Source organism: Eriocheir sinensis, chromosome 36, assembly GCF_024679095.1.
Source record: "Eriocheir sinensis breed Jianghai 21 chromosome 36, ASM2467909v1, whole genome shotgun sequence".
Lineage (NCBI taxonomy): Eukaryota > Metazoa > Arthropoda > Malacostraca > Decapoda > Varunidae > Eriocheir > Eriocheir sinensis.
This window is the reverse complement of record NC_066544.1, coordinates 14,997,045-15,020,343: the sequence shown is the minus strand read 5'-3', so window position 1 is coordinate 15,020,343 and position 23,299 is coordinate 14,997,045. Positions and strand designations below refer to the sequence as shown.

Sequence of the window (23,299 nt, the reverse complement as noted above, 5' to 3'; positions counted from 1 at the left end):
TTATGTATAGAAATCATCACGTATAACCCTTCCTGCAGACCTACAATCATATGTCATCAAGAATCATCCCTAAGGAAACAAAACATTTTAATCAACCTTTTTTCGTTACGTATATTTACTTGCGTATAGAAATCATCACGTATAACCCTTACTGCAGACACTGTATAACGGGGTGTTTGGGTACGTGTGCCACAGTACGAGGAGCAACAAACAAAAGCAGCAGATTTTATCTATATATGCGCCAGTTCCTACGCCTTTGCCTGGCCATGCTGCCCCCCAGTGCTTCTCTTAAATGGAGATGCTGAAGTTGGGGTATATTAAAGGTCTGGGCAGTACATGGGTAGCAGAAGTAAGGGTTGCGATAGCCGGAGCAGCAGTGCACACTTACAAATATATAACCCGAGACTTCAAAGATGCGTAAACATATCGCGTAGTACGTACATGCATGAAAATATAACCTGGTACTTTAAGTTTTAAAAATATTCCTTACAACACAGATATATACATATACGTCAGAACCTTTCCACTTCATTCTTCTTATGTTTAGTTTAGTCGGTACTTTTATATATTCCCATGTACCTTAATATTCCTTGGTAACTTGTCGTAAGACGCATAACCTAGAGGCCAGGGAATTGGTACCAGGGAGACTGGGGGAATAAGCTGCTGTTCAAGGCAAGGACTGGAACAACAGGTAAAGGAGAGAAGCAGAGATGAGAAGGACAAAAACTGCAGCGTTTGTATAGGGGAAAAAGAAACAAAAAGAGCACCTGATAGTGGCGTGTGACAGGTATGAAGAGGAGAGGCAAAGGCTATTAGCATCTGTGGTGGAGATCATTGGGGAAGAGGAGTGGCATAGCAGAGTGGAGGAGGAAGACTGAGGAATAAGTACCGTGTTAGGACCATAAGGATGTAAAGAGGAAGCAGTGAAATTAATACCTCACACAAAAATTTTCTTGGCATGTTGCTGCAAAAAAAGATCTGAGCATGTAGTGGAAGTTGAGTGAAAAATGTAATAATGGAAAATAGCAAAAGCGCATAGGTGGGCAAATCAGGGAAAGAAATGGACAGAAAACCTAAGTTCAGGATGAAGTGCTCAGTATTACAAGTGAATAAAGGGCAAGGCAAGGCAAGGCAAGGCAAGGGAAGGGAAGGGCAGGGCAAGGCAAGGGAAGGGCAAGGGAAGGTCAGGGCAAGGGAAGGACAAGGCAAGGGAGACCAACGCACAGGGCTATATATGGCCAGCCAAGAAGACGAGACGCACAGGGCTGGCCAGCCAAGAAGGCAAGGTCAGGGAACGCACAGGGCCAGCCAGCCAAGAAGACGAGACGCACAGGGCTGGCAGCCAAGGCAGGACAGGGCAAGGGAAGGGCAAGGCAAGGGAAGGGCTGGGCAAGGGAAGGGAAGGGCAGGACAAGGGAAGGTCAGGGCAAGGGAAGGACAAGGCAAGGAAGACCAACGCACAGGGCTATATATGGCCAGCCAAGAAGACGAGACGCACAGGGCTGGCAGCCAAGGCAGGACAGGGCAAGGGAAGGGCAAGGCAAGGGAAGGGCTGGGCAAGGCAAGGCAAGGCAATTAAGTCAAGGCAAGGGCAAATCAAGGCAAGGGCAAGGCAAGGCTTAAGCATTCATCCTGAACTTAGGTTTTCTGTCCTTTACTTTCCCTGATTTGCCTGCCTATGCGCTTTTGCTATTTTCCACTATTACACTTTTCACTCAACTTTCACTACATATTCAGATCTTTTTTCCCCAGCAACATGCCAAGAAAATTTTTGAGTGCAAGGGAAAGGCAAGGCAAGGCAAGGGCACCACCACCACCATCACGTACCACCACCACCACCACCACCACTATCACGTACCACCACCACCACCACCACCACCACTATCACGTACCACCACCACCACCACCACCACTATCACGTACCACCACCACCACCACAATCACGTACCACCACCACCACCACCACCACAATCACGTACCACCACCACAACTATCACGTACCACCACCACCACTATCATGTACCACCACCACCACTATCACGTACCACCACCACCACCACCACCATCACCACCACTATCACGTACCACCACCACCACCATTATCACGTACCACCACCACCGCTATCACGTACCACCACCACCACCACTATCACGTACCACCACCACCACTATCATGTACCACCATCACTATCACGTACCACCACCATAAGTCATCGGCGCATGGCCTAAGACCACCCACATGTTGTCCTAAAAACCACCTATCAACCCAGACTCCAGATTCTCTCTATATAAGGATAAAAAAATGAGCTGCGGGGAGGTAGAATGTGCCAACTAAGATGGCATCATTATAAACATTAACCACACCAGGCCCCGCCAAAAAAAAAAAAAAAAAAAAAAAACAGGTCCCACAAAAAAAACACCAGGTCCTACAAAAAACACACCAGGCCCCACCAAAAAAAAACACCAGGCCCCACCAAAAAAAACACCAGGCCCCACCAAAAAAAAACACCAGGCCCCACCAAAAAAAAACACCAGGCCCCACCAAAAAAACACCAGGCCCCACCAAAAAAAACACCAGGCCCCACCAAAAAAACACCAGGCCCCACCAAAAAAAAACACCAGGCCCCACCAAAAAAAACACCAGGCCCCACAAAAAAAAAACACCAGGCCCCACCAAAAAAAACACCAGGCCCCACCAAAAAAAACACCAGGCCCCACCACAAAAAAACACCAGGCCCCACCAAAAAAAAACACCAGGCCCCACCAAAAAAAAACACCAGGCCCCACCAAAAAAAAAACACCAGGCCCCACCAAAAAAAAAACACCAGGCCCCACCAAAAAAAAAACACCAGGCCCCACCACAAAAACACAAGGCCCCACCACAAAAACACAAGGCCCCACAAAAAACACAAGGCCCCACCAAAAAAACACAATGCCCCACCAAAAAAACACCAGGCCCCACCAAAAAAAAAAACACAAGGCCCCACAAAAAAAAACACCAGGCCCCACCAAAAAAAAAAACACAAGGCCCCACAAAAAAAAACACCAGGCCCCACCAAAAAAAAAAACACAAGGCCCCACCAAAAAAACACCAGGCCCCACCAAAAAAACACACCAGGTCCCACCAGAAAAACCCACCAGGGCTCACCAAAAAAAAAAAAGCAGGGCCCACCAAAAAAAAACACAATGCCCCACCAAAAAAAAAAACACCAGCACCCACACCGTAATAGACGGGGCACTAACACACCCACCCACACAGCAATTTCTACCAAGACACACGGAAGGAAAGAGGTTGGAGGTGGTGTCAAGAGAAAAGACAGACAGCGAAAGCTTAAAGCTCTGAATCAGCTACCTAACGTCACCTTCTGAGGGAAATAAACCGAGACGTGCTAAGCGAATCCGAAACGAATCATCCAGAGGGAACGAAACACATGAGCGGGAGCGAACCACCAAACACACACAAACTACTTCCTCCCTTCTCCTTTGTTGTTTACTTGCAACAATAAACTATCAATCAATCAATCAATTATTCGCCACACAACCATAACAAACAAATATCACTAGCCTTCCCCCCCCCCCCCCCCGTGAAACTACTAAAAACTGAGAATGGATACAAAACGATAATAAAAAATGGGATAAATCAAAGGAAAATGAAGGAATTGAACTCTTAAAATGTATACAAACAAGCTGTACTGCCTGGGGGTTGGGATGGCATGCTCCTCCCTTCTCCTTTGTTGTTTACTTGCAACAATATACTATCAATGAATCAATCAAGCTGACTACCCACATGCTGTCCTAAAGATCGACTACCTGAACTCCAGATTCTCTAAATGAGGATAAAAAAAAATGAGCTGTGGGGAGGTACAATGTGCCGACTAAGAAACATAAGAACGAATTAAAAGTAACCAATCACAATCAGGAATGTTGGGGCAAGAAAGGTAAACCACAAAGGATCACTGGCAGGACACGACACATCACAAATAAGGTTACAATGTATCAACTATTGCCGGGGGATGCCATTACAGTGTTATCTCTCCAACCGCGAGGAATCGATTCTTCGCGGTACCAGGTACCGGTACCTGGTACCGCGAAGCCTCATGATCACTTGGGTTCCGGGAAGCTTAATGATCACTCGGCACTGCACATTGCCGCTAGTACCGGTACCGTTTTTGGATCTTAGTGACGCTCGGCGCTCGCCCGCCTCCATGCGGTATGGGCCCTGTGTGTAGACGCTGAGTCACTGCCCCGCTGACCGTCTCCCCAAGTTCCCACCATTTTGTCCTGCTTTCCGTTTCCATCACAGCTCCCGTTTCCATTATTTTATTATTTGATTTATTTATTGGAGTTACTGGATAATTCTTCATGTCCGATTCTTTTTCTTTTTTAGGTTGCTAATAAATATTTTTATTGTTGTAACGGTCCGAATGTGAGTGAACGAGAATGTGAGTAAGTCAGTGAGTGACAGAGTGAGTAAGTGTGAGCGAGTGGGAATGTGAATGAGTGAGAGTGAATGAGTGAAAGAGTGAATGGGTGGCTGAGGAATGTAAGTGCGTAAAAGGTTATGAGAAGATAACACGGCGAGCGAATGAGTAAATATCGTGAACGAGAGTTACTGAAATCCCTCATCTCAAAGCCTCGAACCCCTCCAAGAAACCAATAACTAGTTAGTTAGGTAGGGTTTGATTGTAATGCCGAGAGGGAGTCACGTGAAGAAGGGGGAGGAGCTTAGCGAGGAGCAGAGGCGAGAAGGCGAGGGCAAGGAGACCCACGGGTCAGTGAGGAGACAAGCACCACAGCAGCAAGACACAAGCTTGGGAGACGTGAGGGAGGGGACAAGCACCACTGCAGCAAGACACAAGCTTGAGAGACGCGAGGAGACGAACACCCCAACAGCAAGGAAAGGCAGCGAGAAAACACAGAGAAGCGGGCTGGTCGAGAGGTGTCCATCTCTCCACTCCGCCCCCGTCCTACACACCACCCACGGCCTGCTGTGTGAGGCGGGCTAGTCAGGAGACTAGCAGCAGGAAGCAAAGAGTGTCCATCTCTCCACTCGGCGAAAAACTACCCACGGCCTGCGGTGTGAGACTGACTACAGGATGGGAACTTGTATGGCGGGGTAACCTGCCCCTCGACTGCCCTGGGGGCCGAAATACCACTGCCCAAGCTGCTCCCTACATCAAAGGGCGCCCGCCTCTTCACACCACCCGAGCAGCTCCATCTCCACATCAAGCGGCGCCCGTCTGTCCATCACCAGGACCGTCCATTCCCATCGTGGACGTCCCCTGCCGAGCCCGACATTCACGCCAGCTCCTGCTTCTCCGCCTCCAGCAACTAGAGCTAAGCATTCTGTGTATTCCCCAAATCTCCCTTGTGCCGGTAGCTAGCTAGATTAGAGGCCCACAGCCTGTCAGTCATTTTTTTTTTTATTAGTACTCTGCTAACCTTTGCAAAAGGAAACCAAATACATATTTATGTACAACCTTAGTGAGTGTTATCATTTGGAGCCTGTTTTGCTGCTTATTTGAGATTACTGAACCATACACACCTTCCCCCATAGTACATTATCACCATCCAGTTTCTTAATGCTGTCTCAAGAGTGGTTCCCACGGAAATCCTCCCACCTTCCATAATTAATCACAAGTAACGCCCTTCTGGTCACAAACCTCTGAACGAGTGTTCACTTGTCCCAAGGCCTTAACGTCCGGGTCCAGCGCTCGACGACTACCACGCTACCACATACCATATCACGACCATAGTGGTCGTCAAAAAGGGATGTAGCTTTTTCTTTCCACGCTACATTGTTATTAGACTATGATCGAGTAGAGTACCCATATCACCGAGATATCCACTCTCCTCTCTCTCTCTCTCTCTCTCTCTCTCTCTCTCTGAATGAAGTGAATATTTATTTTTTTCGATAAAAAAAAATAGCATGTATAGTTATTATGGATGTACTTGATCAGTCTAATAACAATAACAATATTTAGTAGCAACCTAAAAAAAAAAATCTGACATGAAGAATTATCAATAAATCCAATAAATAAATCCGGGCAACTGGTACCGGTACCGAGCAATCTGGTACCGGTACCTTCAGTTTAGCTGGTATCGTTAGTACCGGTACTGGTACCGGTACCTGCCCACCCTTTGCGCCGGGGATCGAACCCGGCCGCAGAACAAGCGAGACGGGAGAGCCACTCCTTAACCAGTCGGCCAAAGAGGTACCCCCTGGTTAAGTGGGTTATGGGAGGCTCGCCCATCAGGCAAGTCAGCACTACGACTTGATCAAAGACCTAAATTTTTGTCCTGCACAAGGTGGGCCGGTGTAGGGTCTGCCATGTATGGCTACTCACGATGCTCCTCAGCCCATCCATGTCACAGGAGGCCACCATCCAAGAGCTGGGCTTGGAGTGGAGCTTCTTTGCAGTCAGAGGTCATTAGCCAGAAACAAAGAGCACTCATAATTGCATTTATTTCTTTTCAACATGTTACAGGTTCATAAAAATGTATAAAACATATCAGGAACATATTCTAAATTATCTGCATATGTATATGTGTCTAGTAAAAAGAACAAAGACCACAAAACAAACCATATTAGGTGTTGTGACTTTTGGCTTCTATTGCAGACTGCCGGGAATGAACCAGAGAAACCAACCAAGGGACTCTTATTGCAAAGCCTCGATCAGTCAAGGCCCATTCAGGACACAGGCAGACCCATGGCAACTTATTTATGGTGCTGACCAGAGCCATAGAGTGGAAGACCTTGGCAGACTCCATCACAGGCAGCAGATCTTGTCTCTGAAAGAGCTGCGCAAACTTCATATTGATGCTGATACGATAGGTGTTTTTCTGTGCTTAAGGCTTATGCACTGTTTTGAGATCCCGACCGTTCCTACAGCCCCCCAAAAACAGTATTAGATCAGCTTCAATATGAGGTTCGTGCAGCTTTGGGGTAACAACATAGCACCCGTGATCATGCTGGCCACACTCTCCTACTCCATGGCTCAGACAGGACTTAACACTACATCAAAGTCTCCGTTGGCATGTTCTCGACTACTTCAATACTTGCTGGCTTACTCGGCGGGCCACCATGAATAAAGCGACCCACCAAAAAACAGTGAATGGAACGAAGGAATCCTGTTGATTATGTGACTGTTCTACTCTGAGGCGAATTGTAGTGAACCTGTCAAGCGATGAGACAGACATTCCTGGTGTTCTTGAGATGGGAGGAAACAAACGGGGTGAAAACAGCCTGCCCAGGGAACTCCACTCAAGCTACCATATAGATTAGCACTAAAGTCTTATTATTTTCACACCCAGGTTTAAGTTAGCTAATACATCAATGCTATTTATTTAGGGAGGGATCATATTTAGTCCTTGATCAAGCACACAGGCCTGGAGGAAGGACTTTGAGATGAGAAGGTCTATACGGTAACTCAGTGCCCTGATCAATGCCTGCAGCGCAATGGTACAACCTTTACTTTGCCTTACGAGTGTTTAAAAAGGTGATGTAATGCGGGGAACAAATCAATGAAGAAAAAGAAAGGAACATGAATCAAGACCTCAGATAGCAACCCAACACACACACACTAGTAGTTGTGATAAAAAGTATGCGAGAGGTGTTCTTGAATACTTGAAATATGAGTAAAAAAAATGCAGAAAGTGTTCACAATAAGATACTGATATAAGAGGGAAAATACTTGAAAAATGTGTATAAGAAGTGCTTTTAAAAGTTTCACTAGGAATACAGAATACAAACAAATTAAAAAGCTTGTAATAAGTAATCAAGTAATATGCAAAACAGTGTGAGAAAGGTGTTCATTATAAGATATTTAAGTAGGAGAGAAAATACTTTAAGAAAACTTATAAAGAAATGCTGTTGAAAGTTACACTAAGAATTAAGATTACAAATAAATTAAGTAGCTTGCAATAAGTACACCATAATGTATTAAAAGGACAAGTAAGCGTTAAAAAGTACACAAGTTTAAGTAAAAGTTCCACCCGTAAAATAGTGTCCCCTAAGTTCCCTTATATATTGCAATTAAATGTAGAGGAAAAAAGATGAAGTAAGTAATGTTCACAGAGCATTGATTGGCCCTAAGAGAAGGACAAATGAGCATAAAAAGTATAAGAAACTAGTAAAATAAAGTGTGTCCCAAGTTCCCATATTCATTGCAACTGTATATCAAGAAACAAGGATGAGTTAAGCAATGGAAGTGAGTCAGTGAGAGGTGATTCCATTGTCCACAGAGCATTGATTGGCCCTCGGAGGAGTGTGAGCAAGGCAAGTCCCTGGGCGAGGCAGCCGTTCCCAGACAACTTGAAAGGTCTACAAGTTGATCTACGAAACTAGCAAGCTTAGATATACACTGGAACTAGTTTTGGCAAAGTTAGTAAAAGTACCTAGCGTTAAGGCATCTCTATGAAGGGAATTATTCTCAGTACAGTTATAGTCATTCATGCTCTTACATCAAAGTTATCACTCTTCGGTTGATGGTTTCTACATTAATAACTTCTAAAGTGGAATGCCGACACCTCCTACTACAGCCCCTCTCAGCGCCCTACCTGTGTTCAGCGTCACGACAGACACGGCTCTTCCCTCGCTCAAGGTGCAGGAGAAAATACAACTATAGGGTGCCACTGGCTTACACTCCCAACACCTTCTAATACTGTGCAAACATATACTAGCACTTCAGCAGCTGTGGAATTAAAAAGAAGTGCAGAATTTTTGTTATCTTCACTTGTATTGTCCTTTCCTTTCTAGTGTTATGCCTGAAACCAAACTAAAATACGTCGATCTTGGCAGCCGTCATGTTAGTTACTCAACCACTTGGCTTCCCTCCCTGCACAGAGTGAGGAATTTTCACTCATATAAGCGTGCCAGTAAGTCCTTTACTCTTATGGCTCCTATCATCATATTAAAATACGTTCTTGGCAGCCATCTTGTCTGTTACTCAACCACTCAGCCACTCAGCGTCCTTCCCTGCACAGAGTATAGAATTTTCACTTATAGAATGTCAGTATGTCCTTTCCTATCCACTGTTATGACTCCTATCACCACTAAAATAGCATCGTTCTTGGCGGCCTTCCTGTCTGTCACTCAGCCACTCAGCGTCCCTGCACAAAGCCTCGGTGCTGTACTGCAATGCTACTCTCTCTGTGTACGCTACATCAACAGACCACCACTAGTCACTCACATCAACTAACTCAATACTCCTTCTCTGGCGTATCAATTATAATACAAAAGTGAATAATTTACATACTGGTCAACTAATGGGCATGTATACACAAGGCTAATTTGGCAACGTGAATATATGAACCTAGCTAATACAAGTCTAATGATGATAAATGTGGGACTCACTCGCCACAACTAAGAGTCAACCATTGGGATTCGAAACTCGCTGGAATATCAACAAACATAACATCTAAACAAACACAATCTCACCTGAATGATGAACTAAATGTGAGTGGTTACAGATTTCAACACAGAGACTTCAGTTGAGATTTCCTGCACATCTGAAATCATATATATGTGAATGCTTACAGATTTCAACATAGAGACTTGAGTTCAGATTTCCCATCTTCTCATAACTTCACAACTCAAATCTTAAATGTGAATGCTTACAGATTTCAACACAGAGACTTGAGTTCAGATTTCCCAGCTTCCTTTAATCTCGCATCTCAAATCATAAATGTGAATGCTTACAGATTTCAACACAGAGACTTGAGTTCAGATTTCCCAGCTTCTCGTAACTCCACATTTCAAATCATAATTGTGAATGCTTACAGATTTCAACATAGAGATTAGAGATTTCCCAGCTTCCTTTAACCTCACAACTCAAGTCATAAATGTGAATGCTTACAGATTTCAACACAGAGACTTGAGTTCAGATTTCCCAGCTTCTCGTAACCTCACAACTCAAGTCATAAATGTGAATACTTACAGATTTCAACATAGAGACTTGAGTTCAGATTTCCCAGCTTCTCGTAACTTCACAACTCAAATCTTAAATGTGAATGATTACAGATTTTAACACAGACATTAGCTTCCTTTAACCTTGTATCTCAAATCATAAATGTGAATGCTTATAGATTTCAACATAGAGACTTGAGTTCAGATTTCCCACCTTCTCATAACTTCACAACTAAAATCTTAAATGTGAGTGCTTACAGATTTTAACACAGAGACTTGAGCTCAGATTTCCCAGCTTCTCGTAACTTCACACTTCAAATCATAAACACACATGTAAAACCAAAGGCGCTCACTCACACTACTTACTGAATGCGGTACGAGTTCTCACTGCGTTACATTCTGGCAGGCACTTGCATGTTCACAGCTCACTACATACTCTGCCTTGGTTTCCCTGCTAACACGTCATCACTAAATAATATCCTGACCTCTCGGCACAAACGGAAAAATTGCACTAACAACGTAACCACTAGAACAACCGTGTATGCTCGTGTAAAAGCCAAACTGTCTTATTTTTTTATATTTTTAAGGGTAAAGTTCATGGGAGACAACTTTTTCATGGAGGGGTGAGGGGCACTTGGCCATGGTTCCCCCTTTTCCTAATTGGTTAGTAACTATTATTGCTTAAAAAAGGGAAGGAAATATGTATAAGATGGATAGCCACAAAGTCCTTTTATACAGCCTCATCTTGACTTGGCCTTCCGTCTCATGAACATACATACACCACTGCTTTCTATCAAGTAATTTAACACTATTCCTCAACCAAACATACCTATAGCCCTGGACGTTGACTTTTACACGAGCATATACGGTATTTGATATGCTGCTGCAGTTAACAAAGGGATAACTTGGTGACCCTGAAACACGCTTACTTCACGAGCACAATCTTCACCCAGCAATTACAATCACTTTACATTGCCAGACCACACGATACAGACGAGGCAGCAAATTCACACAGCCGCACACACCCAAAGCCCCGACTGTATAGCATCACACCCACTGCTCATGATTGTGTCCCCCAGTTATACAATCATTGCCTTTTTTAATACTTTACTGACTAGCCGATCCCCCTAAGCTGCTAATCGCTATCCCCAGACAAGCCTCTCCTCAGCCTAACCTTCAAGCCTAAGTACATGCAGCCACACTAGAGTTCCCCCTTAAATTTAGGTTCGGTTTTTCCTGTATGCAATTGATAGGTACAAATACATACCTGGATTATTTTTATGTACAATTGTTTTTAACTTAAGATTAACCATTTTATTAACACTTCTAATCTTTATGTTATAGTTATCATATGTAATTTAATGCTTAAGTTTACGGGTAACTGCGGTGTGTGTTAAGTCTAAGAATTCTTTATTCCGAGGTAATTAGGTTTTCCGCTGCCGCTGTTGCTTACTTAACCAGCACCAGCGCCCAACAGACTCTCGCACAAGTTTGGTATTCACTCAGTTTTTTTCTCTCTCTCTCTCTAGGCTCTAAATTTATATATGAAAGTAAATTTTAGGTAAGAGGTCCCTAAAATCCCTAAAACTCTACAGGAAATTTACAAGTCCATATTTACAAGTCTCATTTCCTTTTATGAATTTTCAACAAGTTTGGTTTTCATTTCTGTCTTTAGTTTTCATCTCAATATCTCTTAATTTATATGAAAGTAAATTTTTGAGTTTTGGAGGTTCCTAAAACTCTACAGGTGATTTCCATATTTACAAGTTTCCTTTACTGTTACAAATTTTTCACATCCTCAAAAGCTATTCACAAACCACACACATTCAATACAAGTTACTGTTTCTTTGTGGATTCGGTTCTTAGTTCAATATTCACATCTTACAACAGAGGACAAACTATTCCTGACTTTGCAAAACCACATCCGAGCACAACACCATCAACCAAACCTTCCATGCCAAAAATTGACCTCTCTTTTGGCCAGTCTTTACTTTTATCTTTTTTTAGGAGCAACGATTAGTTGGCTTTTTTTTCAACTCTTTTTTTTATGCCCTTGAGCTACTTCCCTTCCTGTAAAAATAAAATAAATAAATAAAAAAATCACTTGTCGCTAATTTTTGTGTCCAGGAGTGGAGTGAAAAGTGTTGCTGCCATGACCAATGTTTGGAATGGAGGTGCCGAGGGGCAATGTGGCCACCGCTCGCTGGCAGGACAATGGAGGGACAAAATAAGAGTATAAATGGCCAAGACTAACATACCCAGGACAGTGTAGCTTCATTGCCAGGCACATGTCAGTCTGAGGTACAAAGAAACACAAGATGCTGGCCACTCGGGTGTTGCGTGCCATGGCTCGGCTCGGTGCAAGCAAAAAAACATGCAGGTCACAAGAACGTAAGTGGATTTGCCCTTCACATATAAAAAAAAGGAGAGTATGTTTGCCAGTATGTAAACACCACTATGATTATTTCTTGCATTAGCGAAAAGTGAATTGACGTATAAATGTTGAGTTGTAAGCAAAAGTTTGATAGTTCTATAATTTTTTTTCTGTTTTCTGTACAGTAGATTCAAGGACTTGTATTGCAAAGATCATTTTGAGGGTTGATTATTTTGCAACTCACATCATTTATTCATCCTTCGTTTTATTATTATTATCTAACATCCTAATTTTTCCTTATGGGGTTGAACGGGCTATGATCGAGTCTCTCCTACTCTTGACGATTGCATATTCTCTCCTCCCTGATGTTCATTCATTAATTGAGTTATTTACTATTTGGAATCGCATGATATTTGGAGTTGAGTGACATTTGCAGTTTCATATTCCCAACTCCTTGATATTTGGAGTCGCGTGATATTTGCAACTGTGGGATATTTGTGATCCTACTGCAACTGATATGGGCTGAACAAACTGACAAACTTACTCTACAAAATCCAAGACACACAGGCAGAGACTCAGCACCCTAACACTCAGGCAGCACACTATAAGACTACACTAATAAGAATCTAAGACAGAAGTAACTAAAAGCCAAATAATCTCAATAATTTCCACTGAATCGTAAGTCATATTCTTTACCAGCAATAAGCTTTCAAGGCATTCACAGCGAAGTAATGCGTAGTGTGTTCATCCTCCTCCTCCTCCTCCTCCTTCGCTGCTCTCCACTTACACCTAATGATTGTTCACCACATTTTGCAAAAAGCCACTGGTGCTCATGAGTCAGGGAACAATGTAAACAAAGAGTGTAACGCAGACTAGAAAAAGCAACCGAAGATAAAAATGCTAAATTAAACAAGGACTTCCGGCTACTCCGCTACTCTGCCCTCACTTAGGATAGCAGCACCACCAACAGCCAACAGACAGCCTCTCAGAACCTCTCAAATATTTCACTTAAAAGAAGGACCAATGACAAACAGTTCTTGTGTGTGAATGATTTCATGTTAACTCATCAAGCCAATAGGCAGCAGACTGTGTGATTCTGAATAAAACATTGTGACACAGCAAACGCCCAAACCTTATGTGAATATGTATTGCTATTAATGTCTGACTGCCTTTTGAGGTGATTCAAATAAGTATGGAATTGTTTTGATATGTATTTCAGCTGACTCATGTGACTGAAAAACTGAACCAAACCTTAACTGAAAAAAATATCAGAAGATTGTTGAAAGATTGAATGATCTCCAACTCTGACCAAGAGGCTAGAAGCAGGAGGGAACATTAGTTAAGAAGTATATAAGTAAAAAGCATACCATTACACTATTAATGTTAGTTTGGACACTAGTATCTTATATGGCAACAGCCTCTGATAATTTGGTAAGCCGCAGCTCTTGAATATCTTGATAACCTTTGGCTCGTACATACCTCCAGGAGGAAGCTGCCACACCCTCCTGACAGACACTGCCTCCACCCTAACAGACAGGACCAACTTACTGACCCGACACAACAGCTGTAGACACTCGTAGCTTTTGTCGCCACAACTACAAAAATACTGCAGGAAATTCTGTCACGATCCACAATCACGATTAAATGTGTGCACAATTTTTCACAATGAAGTGATGCATTTCTAGGACGGGGACGAGAAATTTTACATAGTTCAACACATCTTGATGATACAATGATTTGGCCGAATCTTTTGAGGACGTCTGGTTCGGAAGGATTAAATTTAACACTTCAATGTGTAGGCTTGAAGATGAGAATTTGGAACAAGAAATTAGAAGTAGAAGAAAAGGACTCACAGATATTAACCTTAATTTTGTGTGACTCAAGTCCACTCACAACAACCCAACCTTCAGCCAATAATTCTCTGCCGTGTGTCTTACTAATACGAACCTTAAATATTACAAACTAAAGCTGCATTTACCCCAAACCTGCGTGATCACCCATTCTGAAGCCCCATCACCCTGGCAGGCCTGATATTGAGACCACTGAACCCAGTCTTGTGGCGTAAACATCAGCCTGTATCAGCACTGTGGAACCCTCACATAGCCAGTACTTAACGTATCAACTGGAGCTTGATTGACCTCACTTTCGGCCACCTCTTTGGATTCTCTTTGGGAGCAGCAAGTAGCAGGCTTTTTTTTTATTATTGTTTCCTTTTTTTGTGTGCCCTTAAGCTGTCTCCTTTGTTTAAAAAAAAAAATAATAATAATATATATATCATTTACGCAAAGGAATGGATGCTAATTACCCTAAATCCCTGTGTTTACTCCTCAGTGATTCTCTTTAACAAGACGTGCATATGATTAATCACAACTTCACCATTAACCTTTATACAATGCACATAAGGGTCATTTTCCCGGGAACTGCAGCCTCACGGAACTGAAGACAAGGAAATGTGCAATAGCTATCACATAAGCTGCTTCCTGACTCATTTTTGCTTATTTACTCGCAATGCTCAAAATTTCCCGACTGACCTGTTGCCTAGACCAAGGTAGGCTCTCCACTTGAAAACCAAACTCCATTTTGATTTCTTGAAAGGAAATTATTGAGGGAATATATTCAGACTTATCACCGCTGTACTCCACTGGCCTTCCTTCCTGTTCTGCTTTGTTGAATCTCCACTCTTGCACTTTCTCTGGAGCCTCAATCTCCTTCATAACCATTCTTAGCTGCCTCTACTTGTTTACATCATCATTTCCCTTAACTCTTGCACTTTACACACACAAGTTAATCTCTGGAGCCTCAATCTCCTTCATAACCATTCTTAGCTGCCTCTATTTGTTTCCATTACCATTTCCCTAAACTCTTATACACACAAGTTAATCTCTGGAGCCTCAATCTCCTTCATAACCATTCTTAGCTGCCTCTATTTGTTTCCATTACCATTTCCCTAAACTCTTATACACACAAGTTAATCTCTGGAGCCTCAATCTCCTTCATAACCATTCTTAGCTGCCTCTATTTGTTTACATCATCATTTCCCTAAACTCTTATACACACAAGTTAATCTCTGGAGCCTCACTCTCCTTCATAACCATTCTTAGCTGCCTCTATTTGTTTCCATTACCATTTCCCTAAACTCTTATACACACAAGTTAATCTCTAGAGCCTCAATCTCCTTCATTACCATTCTTAGCTGCCTCTATTTGTTTCCATCACCAGTTCCTTGTTTCATCAATATCTCCTCCCTCACATCTTGGACTTTATATAGACAAGTTAATCTCTGGAGCCCCAACATTCTTCATAACTATTCTTAGCTGCCTCTACGTTTCCATCACCATTTCCTCTTTGCACCAGTACCCCCTCCCTCACCTAACACATAGCCTGCCCATCCTCCCTCCACACACATACTTAAAGAAACAAGAACTTACATGATAAATACTTTTCCTTACAAACAACTTTCAACAACCAAGTCATGAATAGGAAAACTGTTGGCGGATATTGAGAATGTTGACCAAAAGTGTGACAAAATCATATCGACAATATTTCCCGTGAAACATCGTGTATGAGCGGAGTTGTTAGTGTCTGTTAAAGCATCTAGATTTAATATTAGCCAATAGTTAAAGCTGACTGCGCTCTGAAGCTTCTCCCTTCCCTTGAGCTGCCTATGGAGACAACACGGTACAACAACCACTAACCTGCCCACTCATCAGGAGACAGAGGAATAGAGAGAGTGAGAAAGTGTGCAAGTGTGTATGTGTGTGTGTATTTACCTAGTTGTATTTACCTAGTTGTAATTTTACAGGGCATGGGCTTACGCTCGTGTGGATCCGTCTCCGTATCTATAATTATCCAACTTTTCCTTGAAACTTTGCACACTCTTCGCCGATACTATTTCTTCACTTAATCTGTTCCAAACCTCTATATTTCTTTGTGTGTATGTGTGTGTGTGTGTGTGTGTGTGTGTGTGTGTGTGTGTGTGTGTGTGTGTTTCCTGTCGAGATGGTGGTAATACTGAGCTTCACAAACAGCCTACGACAGATAGTTAGGAGGAGTCTTCCACAAGGTCTGGTGGGAAGCAAGTCATGCAATCTCCTTCCACTGGCTAAGACACTGACAGTAAAGTATGGTACCGCACCCCCCTAGGAAGTGTCACAGATACTCATATGGCAGTTAGGGCAATTCCCAATGCATAAATATTAAAAATAATTATCTGCAACTTATATAAAGGATCTAAAACCCATTACTGATCCAACAACAGACAAAACGTTAGAAAGGAAGTGTGCTATCACTGTCTATCAAACTGTAAACTATCCCCAGACAGGCAGTTCACAAAACAAAGTTGTAATATGAAGTAGTCTGGACCTAAAAGTTGTACAGAAACTGCAGTTCAGTTTCCTGATAAATGCTGAAGCTTTTGTGACCGTGAGAATATAGCGTCCCAGGTTTGGCAAAGAGCAGAGGAAACTTCAGCCAAACATGACGGACTGATTACTGTATTTCATAAAAGTTAAATGTTATTTCCTTGATATAAGTCCTGTACAAATCCATGCTTAATAGGGTGTCCTTGACTATTAATCAGCCTGCCAGAATATCATCATGGCAGTGACAGTTAACCGAGGCTCTACAGCATTACCTGAATACATGAATATTAAGTACAACATAAGAGTGAACAGAAGCAGCTCCTTGACTTGGAAATGCTACACGACTGGGAATCACAGACGTCCATTACAACAAGGGAGGCCAAAGTGACCTTTTCGAGGTTACACCAAGAGAGCGGATGTTAAGTACTGTACAAAAAGTCTCTGTTAGCTGCCCAGTGTTGAGAAGTATTGCTAGAGACAGGTAGTAATATGTACTGCTGATCCTATACCTGAGACTACCGGGTGACACAAAAGAAAGCCACATGATGACGCTAAGTTAACGATAACTATCACAGGAGTCTTGGCTGGGACTCAAGGTCTGGGTGGAACAGAACAGCCTCCTCTATGAACACCGTCTGGAGGGACACTGGATGCATTGTAACTTTATACACAATTAGGGGGCAGAGAGTACACCTAGAAGTACTTAACACTATTTAAAGCAGCTAGCTTTAGGCGATCCACAGGATACCATTAAATATACAGACAATATGGAATTGAAGATGCATAAGTAACTGAATAAATAAGGATCAATAAGTTACTTCTACTCCAGGCGTCTGAGTAATGAAGAATTCTCAAACACCAGCAAACAACAAACCACAGTGTTGCCAACCACCCGACACACACTAACCTTTAGCAGCTGCAAGGCATCTGCTGGAAACTATACACTGAAAAAAAGTCTGCTTGGTGGGAGGGAAGAAATAATCCATTGCGGTTTGTTCGTAAACGTTAACAATGATGTGGCAACACGTGAAGAAAGGCGGATCACTGAAAGAAAAATGGAAGCGAACATTTGCCGGATGAATGTCCCACGATTAGACAGAAGGACATATGAGGATGGAGACTGAGGGATGCAGGGGAGAAAGGGACACAATTTCTTCCAACTCACATACAAGGAAGTAACTAAAATATAACAGGAAGCAGACAACAGTGTTTGGAATGGATAGTTTCGGTGGCTAACAGACGTGTATAGAAGGGCCGGGTTGGGCTAGGAAATATTTCTCATGTGTAGATGGATGTGTCAAAAGGGTCAGGTCGGAAAATGTGTTGAATTGAGTTAGGAAATACTTCTCATAACGTGTAGGTGGATGTGACGCAAGGGTCAGGTCGGAAAATGTGTTGAATTGAGTTAGGAAATACTTCTCATAACGTGTAGGTGGATGTGACGCAAGGGTCAGGTCGGAAAATGTGTTATGTGGCTTAGGTTATGAAGAGCAATGTGTGGGTTACCAGAATTGAAGGTACAAAACATGTTGGTATATTTCAAAACACCAGAAAAACATTATCATAGAGATGTGCCAAGCAAAAACTGGAAAAGGCAGAGCAAAAAGCATGGATGGGTGAAAACATGCTGATTGTGCAGCATCGAAGCATTTCTGGAAGGCACAAAAACTAACGGACTACTAGGCAAGATGAAGGGAATTGGCCACTCAAGGGAAAGGGTGCGGGTGGAAAAATGTGTGTGTGTGTGTGTGTGTGTGTGTGTGTGTGTGTGTGTGTGTGTAATTCACCTCTTGGTCTGCTGCGGGTCTCTCTCAAAACAGCCAGACATTCCCCTACAGAAGGACACAGAGCTCATAGTACTGATCCTTGGGTAGGACCGAGACCACTCACACAACACACCACGACAACAGGGTCACAATTTCTTGCCTCATGTCGCAGTGTGTGTGTGTGTGTGTGTGTGTGTGTGTGTGTGTGTGTGTGTTTGTGTTTGTGTTCATGAAAGCATACATTTTCCGTCACTCATTTTCTTGGTGTGTGAATATCCTCTCCACCCCGTGACAATGGTGCTAAATCAAAACAGCATAAATACAACTACTAGCACACAAGCGTTAAAGCTGCTCGGAATAATCTCACTCGGAAACGAAAAATAAATAACCGGTGTTCCGTAAGTTCCTGTAGATAACGAAAACTACAGCACTTTTTCCAGCACACCGTCCCCCCTTGAGAGCACACAGTCTCCATGGCACTACACATTTGGTAAGGAAAAACGGTTAAACGAACAAACGGAAAAGAAAAGTAAAATTGGTTAAACCGACAATAGGAAAAGAGAAATTTGGGAGACGATTTTCCTTCAGGGCGTAAATGTGACCTTCGATTTAGCTGCAGGTGATGCCGTCGTAACCAGACAGACATACAGACCATCATAAGCCACAGCCAGAAAGCAGCATTCATCGGACTCTTCTCAAGATGCATATATGTAGAGTATCATTATTGTAAAGAGGTAATCATCTTTAGAAGTACTGTAGTTAATTAAAGCAGAGGTTTGTACACAACTTAAGGTAACATATTCTGTATACCGAGACTTGGTAAAGCTGAACACACCTTGCGAGTGACACCTAATTGGCAATGTAAGCTTCCCGGGATCAGAGGCAACTCTCCTCCCGAAATTGACCTATCTTTCGGCCACCTCTTTGGATTCTTTTTAGGAGCAGCGAGTAGCAGGCTTTTTTTTATTACTGTTTCCTTTTTTGTGCCCTTGAGCTGTCTCCTTTGTTAAAAAAAAAGCGTCTGGTTTTTAAGAAATAGACAGATAATTGACTCCACCATGGTCTCGCATCAACCAAACAGTTTATCTTTTTCTCGCTTTACTTAAACCGTTGTAGCTCATCCTTGTATTCTCCCTCCTCCTCATATCGAAGACCTTCCCTTGAGATCAGTGTCAACAATATTATTACTCTGCAAGACCCTGTTATCCTTTTCTAGCTTTACTTAAACCGTTGTAGCTCATCCCTGTGTTCTCCCTCCTCTTCCTCCTCCTCCTCCTCCTTCTCCTCACATCTAAGACCTTCCCTTGAGATCAGTGCCAACATCATTACTCTATTGACCCCATTCCTGACAAGCTTTCTTTCAATATGCCGGGTCCATGGCTTCGTTCAACATGTCAATCATCTCTCTTAGTATGGCACAAACAAACCAGGTAAACAGTGACGGGAAATGGACTAAGTGGAATTTAATGTGGATGAAAAATAGTATAGAAGCTGCCGTGGGTTTTAGAGTTGATGATTACGGACATGAATGGGCTTTTTTTTTTCACCATTGTTTTTTTTTTTATGCCCTTGAACTGCCTCCTTTGCTGTAAAAAAAATGTCTAGTAAGGGAATGCCGGAAAATGGAGATGAAATTTAATAATGAACTACTGATAAATTGAAATGTTTATCGACCATTATTTTAGTTGATTTTTACATCTTCGCTAAATTTTTCTGTATTTTTTTCTTTCTGATATGAGGGGAAACTTGAATTTTTCTGTATTTTTTTCTTTCTGATATGAGTGGAAACTTGAATTTTTCTGTATTTTTTCTTTCTGATATGAGGGGAAACTTCAATTTTTCTGTATTTTTTTCTTTCTGATATGAGCGGAAACTTCAATTTTTCTGTATTTTTTTCTTTCTGATATGAGGGGAAACTTCAATTTTTCTGTATTTTTTTCTTTCTGATGTGAGCGGAAACTTGAATTTTTCTGTATTTTTTTCTTTCTGATGTGAGCGGAAACTTGAATTTTTCTGTATTTTTTTCTTTCTGATGTGAGCGGAAACTTGAATTTTTCTGTATTTTTTTCTTTCTCATATGAGTGAACACTTCAATTTTTCTGTATTTTTTTCTTTCTGATATGAGGGGAAACTTCAATTTTTCTGTATTTTTTTCTTTCTGATATGAGGGGAAACTTAAATTTTTCTGTATTTTTTCTTTCTGATATGAGGGGAAACTTAAATTTTTCTGTATTTTTTCTTTCTGATATGAGGGGAAACTTGAATTTTTCTGTATTTTTTCTTTCTGATATGAGGGGAAACGTAAATTTTTCTGTATTTTTTTCTTTCTGATATGAGTGGAAACGTAAATTTTTCTGCATTTTTTTCTTTCTGATATGAGGGGAAACGTAAATTTTTCTGTATTTTTTTCTTTCTGATATGAGTGGAAACGTAAATTTTTCTGCATTTTTTTCTTTCTGATATGAGTGGAAACGTAAATTTTTCAGTATTTTTTTCTTTCTGATATGAGGGGAAACTTCAATTTTTCTGTATTTTTTCTTTCTGATATGAGGGGAAACTTCAATTTTTCTGTATTATTTTTTTTCTGATATGAGTGGAAACTTCAATTTTTCAGTATTTTTTTCTTTCTGATATGAGTGGAAACTTCAATTTTTCAGTATTTTTTCTTTCTGATATGAGTGGAAACTTCAATTTTTCAGTATTTTTTTCTTTCTGATATGAGTGGAAACTTCAATTTTTCAGTATTTTTTTCTTTCTGATATGAGTGGAAACTTCAATTTTTCAGTATTTTTTTCTTTCTGATATGAGTGGAAACTTCAATTTTTCAGTATTTTTTCTTTCTGATATGAGTGGAAACTTCAATTTTTCAGTATTTTTTCTTTCTGATATGAGTGGAAACTTCAATTTTTCAGTATTTTTTTCTTTCTGATATGAGTGGAAACTTCAATTTTTCAGTATTTTTTTCTTTCTGATGTGAGCGGAAACTTGAATTTTTCTGTATTTTTTTCTTTCTGATATGAGGGGAAAGTTTAACAGCACACATACCCTGAGGAAGCTTACAGAGGTCAAGCGTGCCCCAGAACAAAGGTGTCCTCACAAGGCGTCCTCCACAACATAACTGTATCAACACACAAACCAACATAACCACATCAACCTATTCTCATACTCCTTAGCGGGATTTTTTTTTAACCTTTTTTGTTGCCCTTGAGCTGTTTCTTTAGCTGTAAAAAAAAAAATTAAATAAAAAAAAATCCGCCGATACCCAAAATGAATACTCAGACGAAAGTGGAACATAAGTACACACCGCGGCTCAAAACACTTGCACCGCCCCATAACTCATTAGTACAACCTATGACAGTGCCTACCCCTCTATGGCAGGTAAGGGTATATGAACTGTATCCATAATTGCATAGTAATTATAAAATAGTCTGCGACAAATAGCAGTCATGCCGGAGAGGACCCAAAATGTAAATTGCAGGAAATATGACTGGGTTCAGATGGTGAGGAATTATGGCAATGAAGCGTAACACCTCAATTTTAAGGGAAAGAAAGCATTTTGAAGTGTATCATTCTCAACCTGAACTGCCTTCCATGACCACTATCAGACATTTGAAGAAGAGTCAGAAGAAAGACAACTCTCATGAATGTGTCTTCCCTGAGTCTTCCCAAATCTGTGCCATTCCTCATCAACCCTTCCTAGCTGATCAACGCCTTGCCTGCCCGCCTCTGTGCCCCGCCCACCCCTGCGTACTCTACCAAGACTCTCACTGGCTTTCCACTGTTCAGCTGCTTCAATTAGATAGTTTAGGCAAGGCTCCATACAACCTACAATAATGATCATTTATTTAACAACTTTCTAAGATCCGATAGTCTCCTTGTGACAAACTGACAGAAAAAATAAACAGTTGATTCTCTGCTTCCAAATTCCTGCATATGGCTAAGCAGTCCTGCCAAAACAGCATCCTGGTATATTCACCCTAACAAGAATTCCATAAGAAGGCAACTATGTAAAGTGGCAAATGCTTCTGTATGCAAAAAGGTGTCAGATTTCCTTCAGTTGTACCTATGGATGCAAAGCAAACTCTTCAAAAGTATTACTAAAACGTGTGAGTTGACAACACTGCCCAGACAACGCGCTTCCCTCCCTCAACTAACCTTCTTGTATGACCTGGTGAATGGCAGTACCAATAACATAACAAGCTAAAGCTATCGTGATCTGCTCTCACGAGATAAACGTATTGGTTCCCTTCAGACTTGCCTTGAGGATGTTACCAAAGAGACAGCAGGAGGAGGCAGTGGTGGTGGCTGGCTGTTGCTGCTGGGCGGGGGGGGGCTGCTGGGCCTGGGCTGGGGGAGCTGGCGTGGTGGTGGTGGCGGTAGTGGTGGTCGTGGCGGTGGTGGAGGAGCAGGAGGAGGTTGAGGCAGGAGGGGGCGGGTCTGGGTTAGGTTGGGGGTGAGGGGGCGGTGCTTCACTATTCTGGGAGTGAGGTTCGTTGGTGACGGGCGCCTCCCCAACTTTCGTGTGACTCCCTATTGAAGGAAAAGAAGGATGAAGACGCTGCTGCTGTTCGGGGAGGAAGTCAAAGTCACTGCCAGTTTTTCCATGCAGGTCAAACTTAAGGGGCTTTTACACTGGGCAAATTTTCCGTGGATCTTCAGTCAAACCACGATTTCCGCTGGCGTCGTTGTCATTTGTTTCTTGTTATTGCTGCTGCTGATGATGGTGAGCAATACCGTCGTCCTTCGGTGAAATCTACCGTAGCTTTGGAAGATCGTGGACACGTCAGAAAACCACGGAAATATGAGAACCACGCCAGCGGAAATCGTGGTTTGACTGGAGATCCATGAAAAATTTGCCCAGTGTAATAGCCCCTTTACATGAACTAGTCTA

General features: G+C 42.1%; 1 protein-coding gene across 12 annotated transcripts in view; it reads right to left on the bottom strand.

Annotated features, from left to right (window-relative positions):
• Window positions 1-6,449: 6,449 nt before the first annotated feature.
• Window positions 6,450-23,299, bottom strand: part of LOC127007889 (tubulin polyglutamylase TTLL5-like) — a 36,170-nt gene continuing 19,320 nt past the window's right edge. For 4 of the 12 annotated variants that reach the window (XM_050879335.1, XM_050879336.1, XM_050879338.1 and 1 more), the window contains one exon: window positions 6,450-22,938. In XM_050879335.1, the coding sequence (XP_050735292.1) occupies window positions 22,631-22,938 (308 nt within the window). In that variant the 3' untranslated portion in view covers window positions 6,450-22,630. The remainder of the gene's footprint in view (window positions 22,939-23,299) is intronic. The other 8 variants (XR_007760669.1, XR_007760670.1, XR_007760671.1 and 5 more) reach the window with 8 other exon arrangements.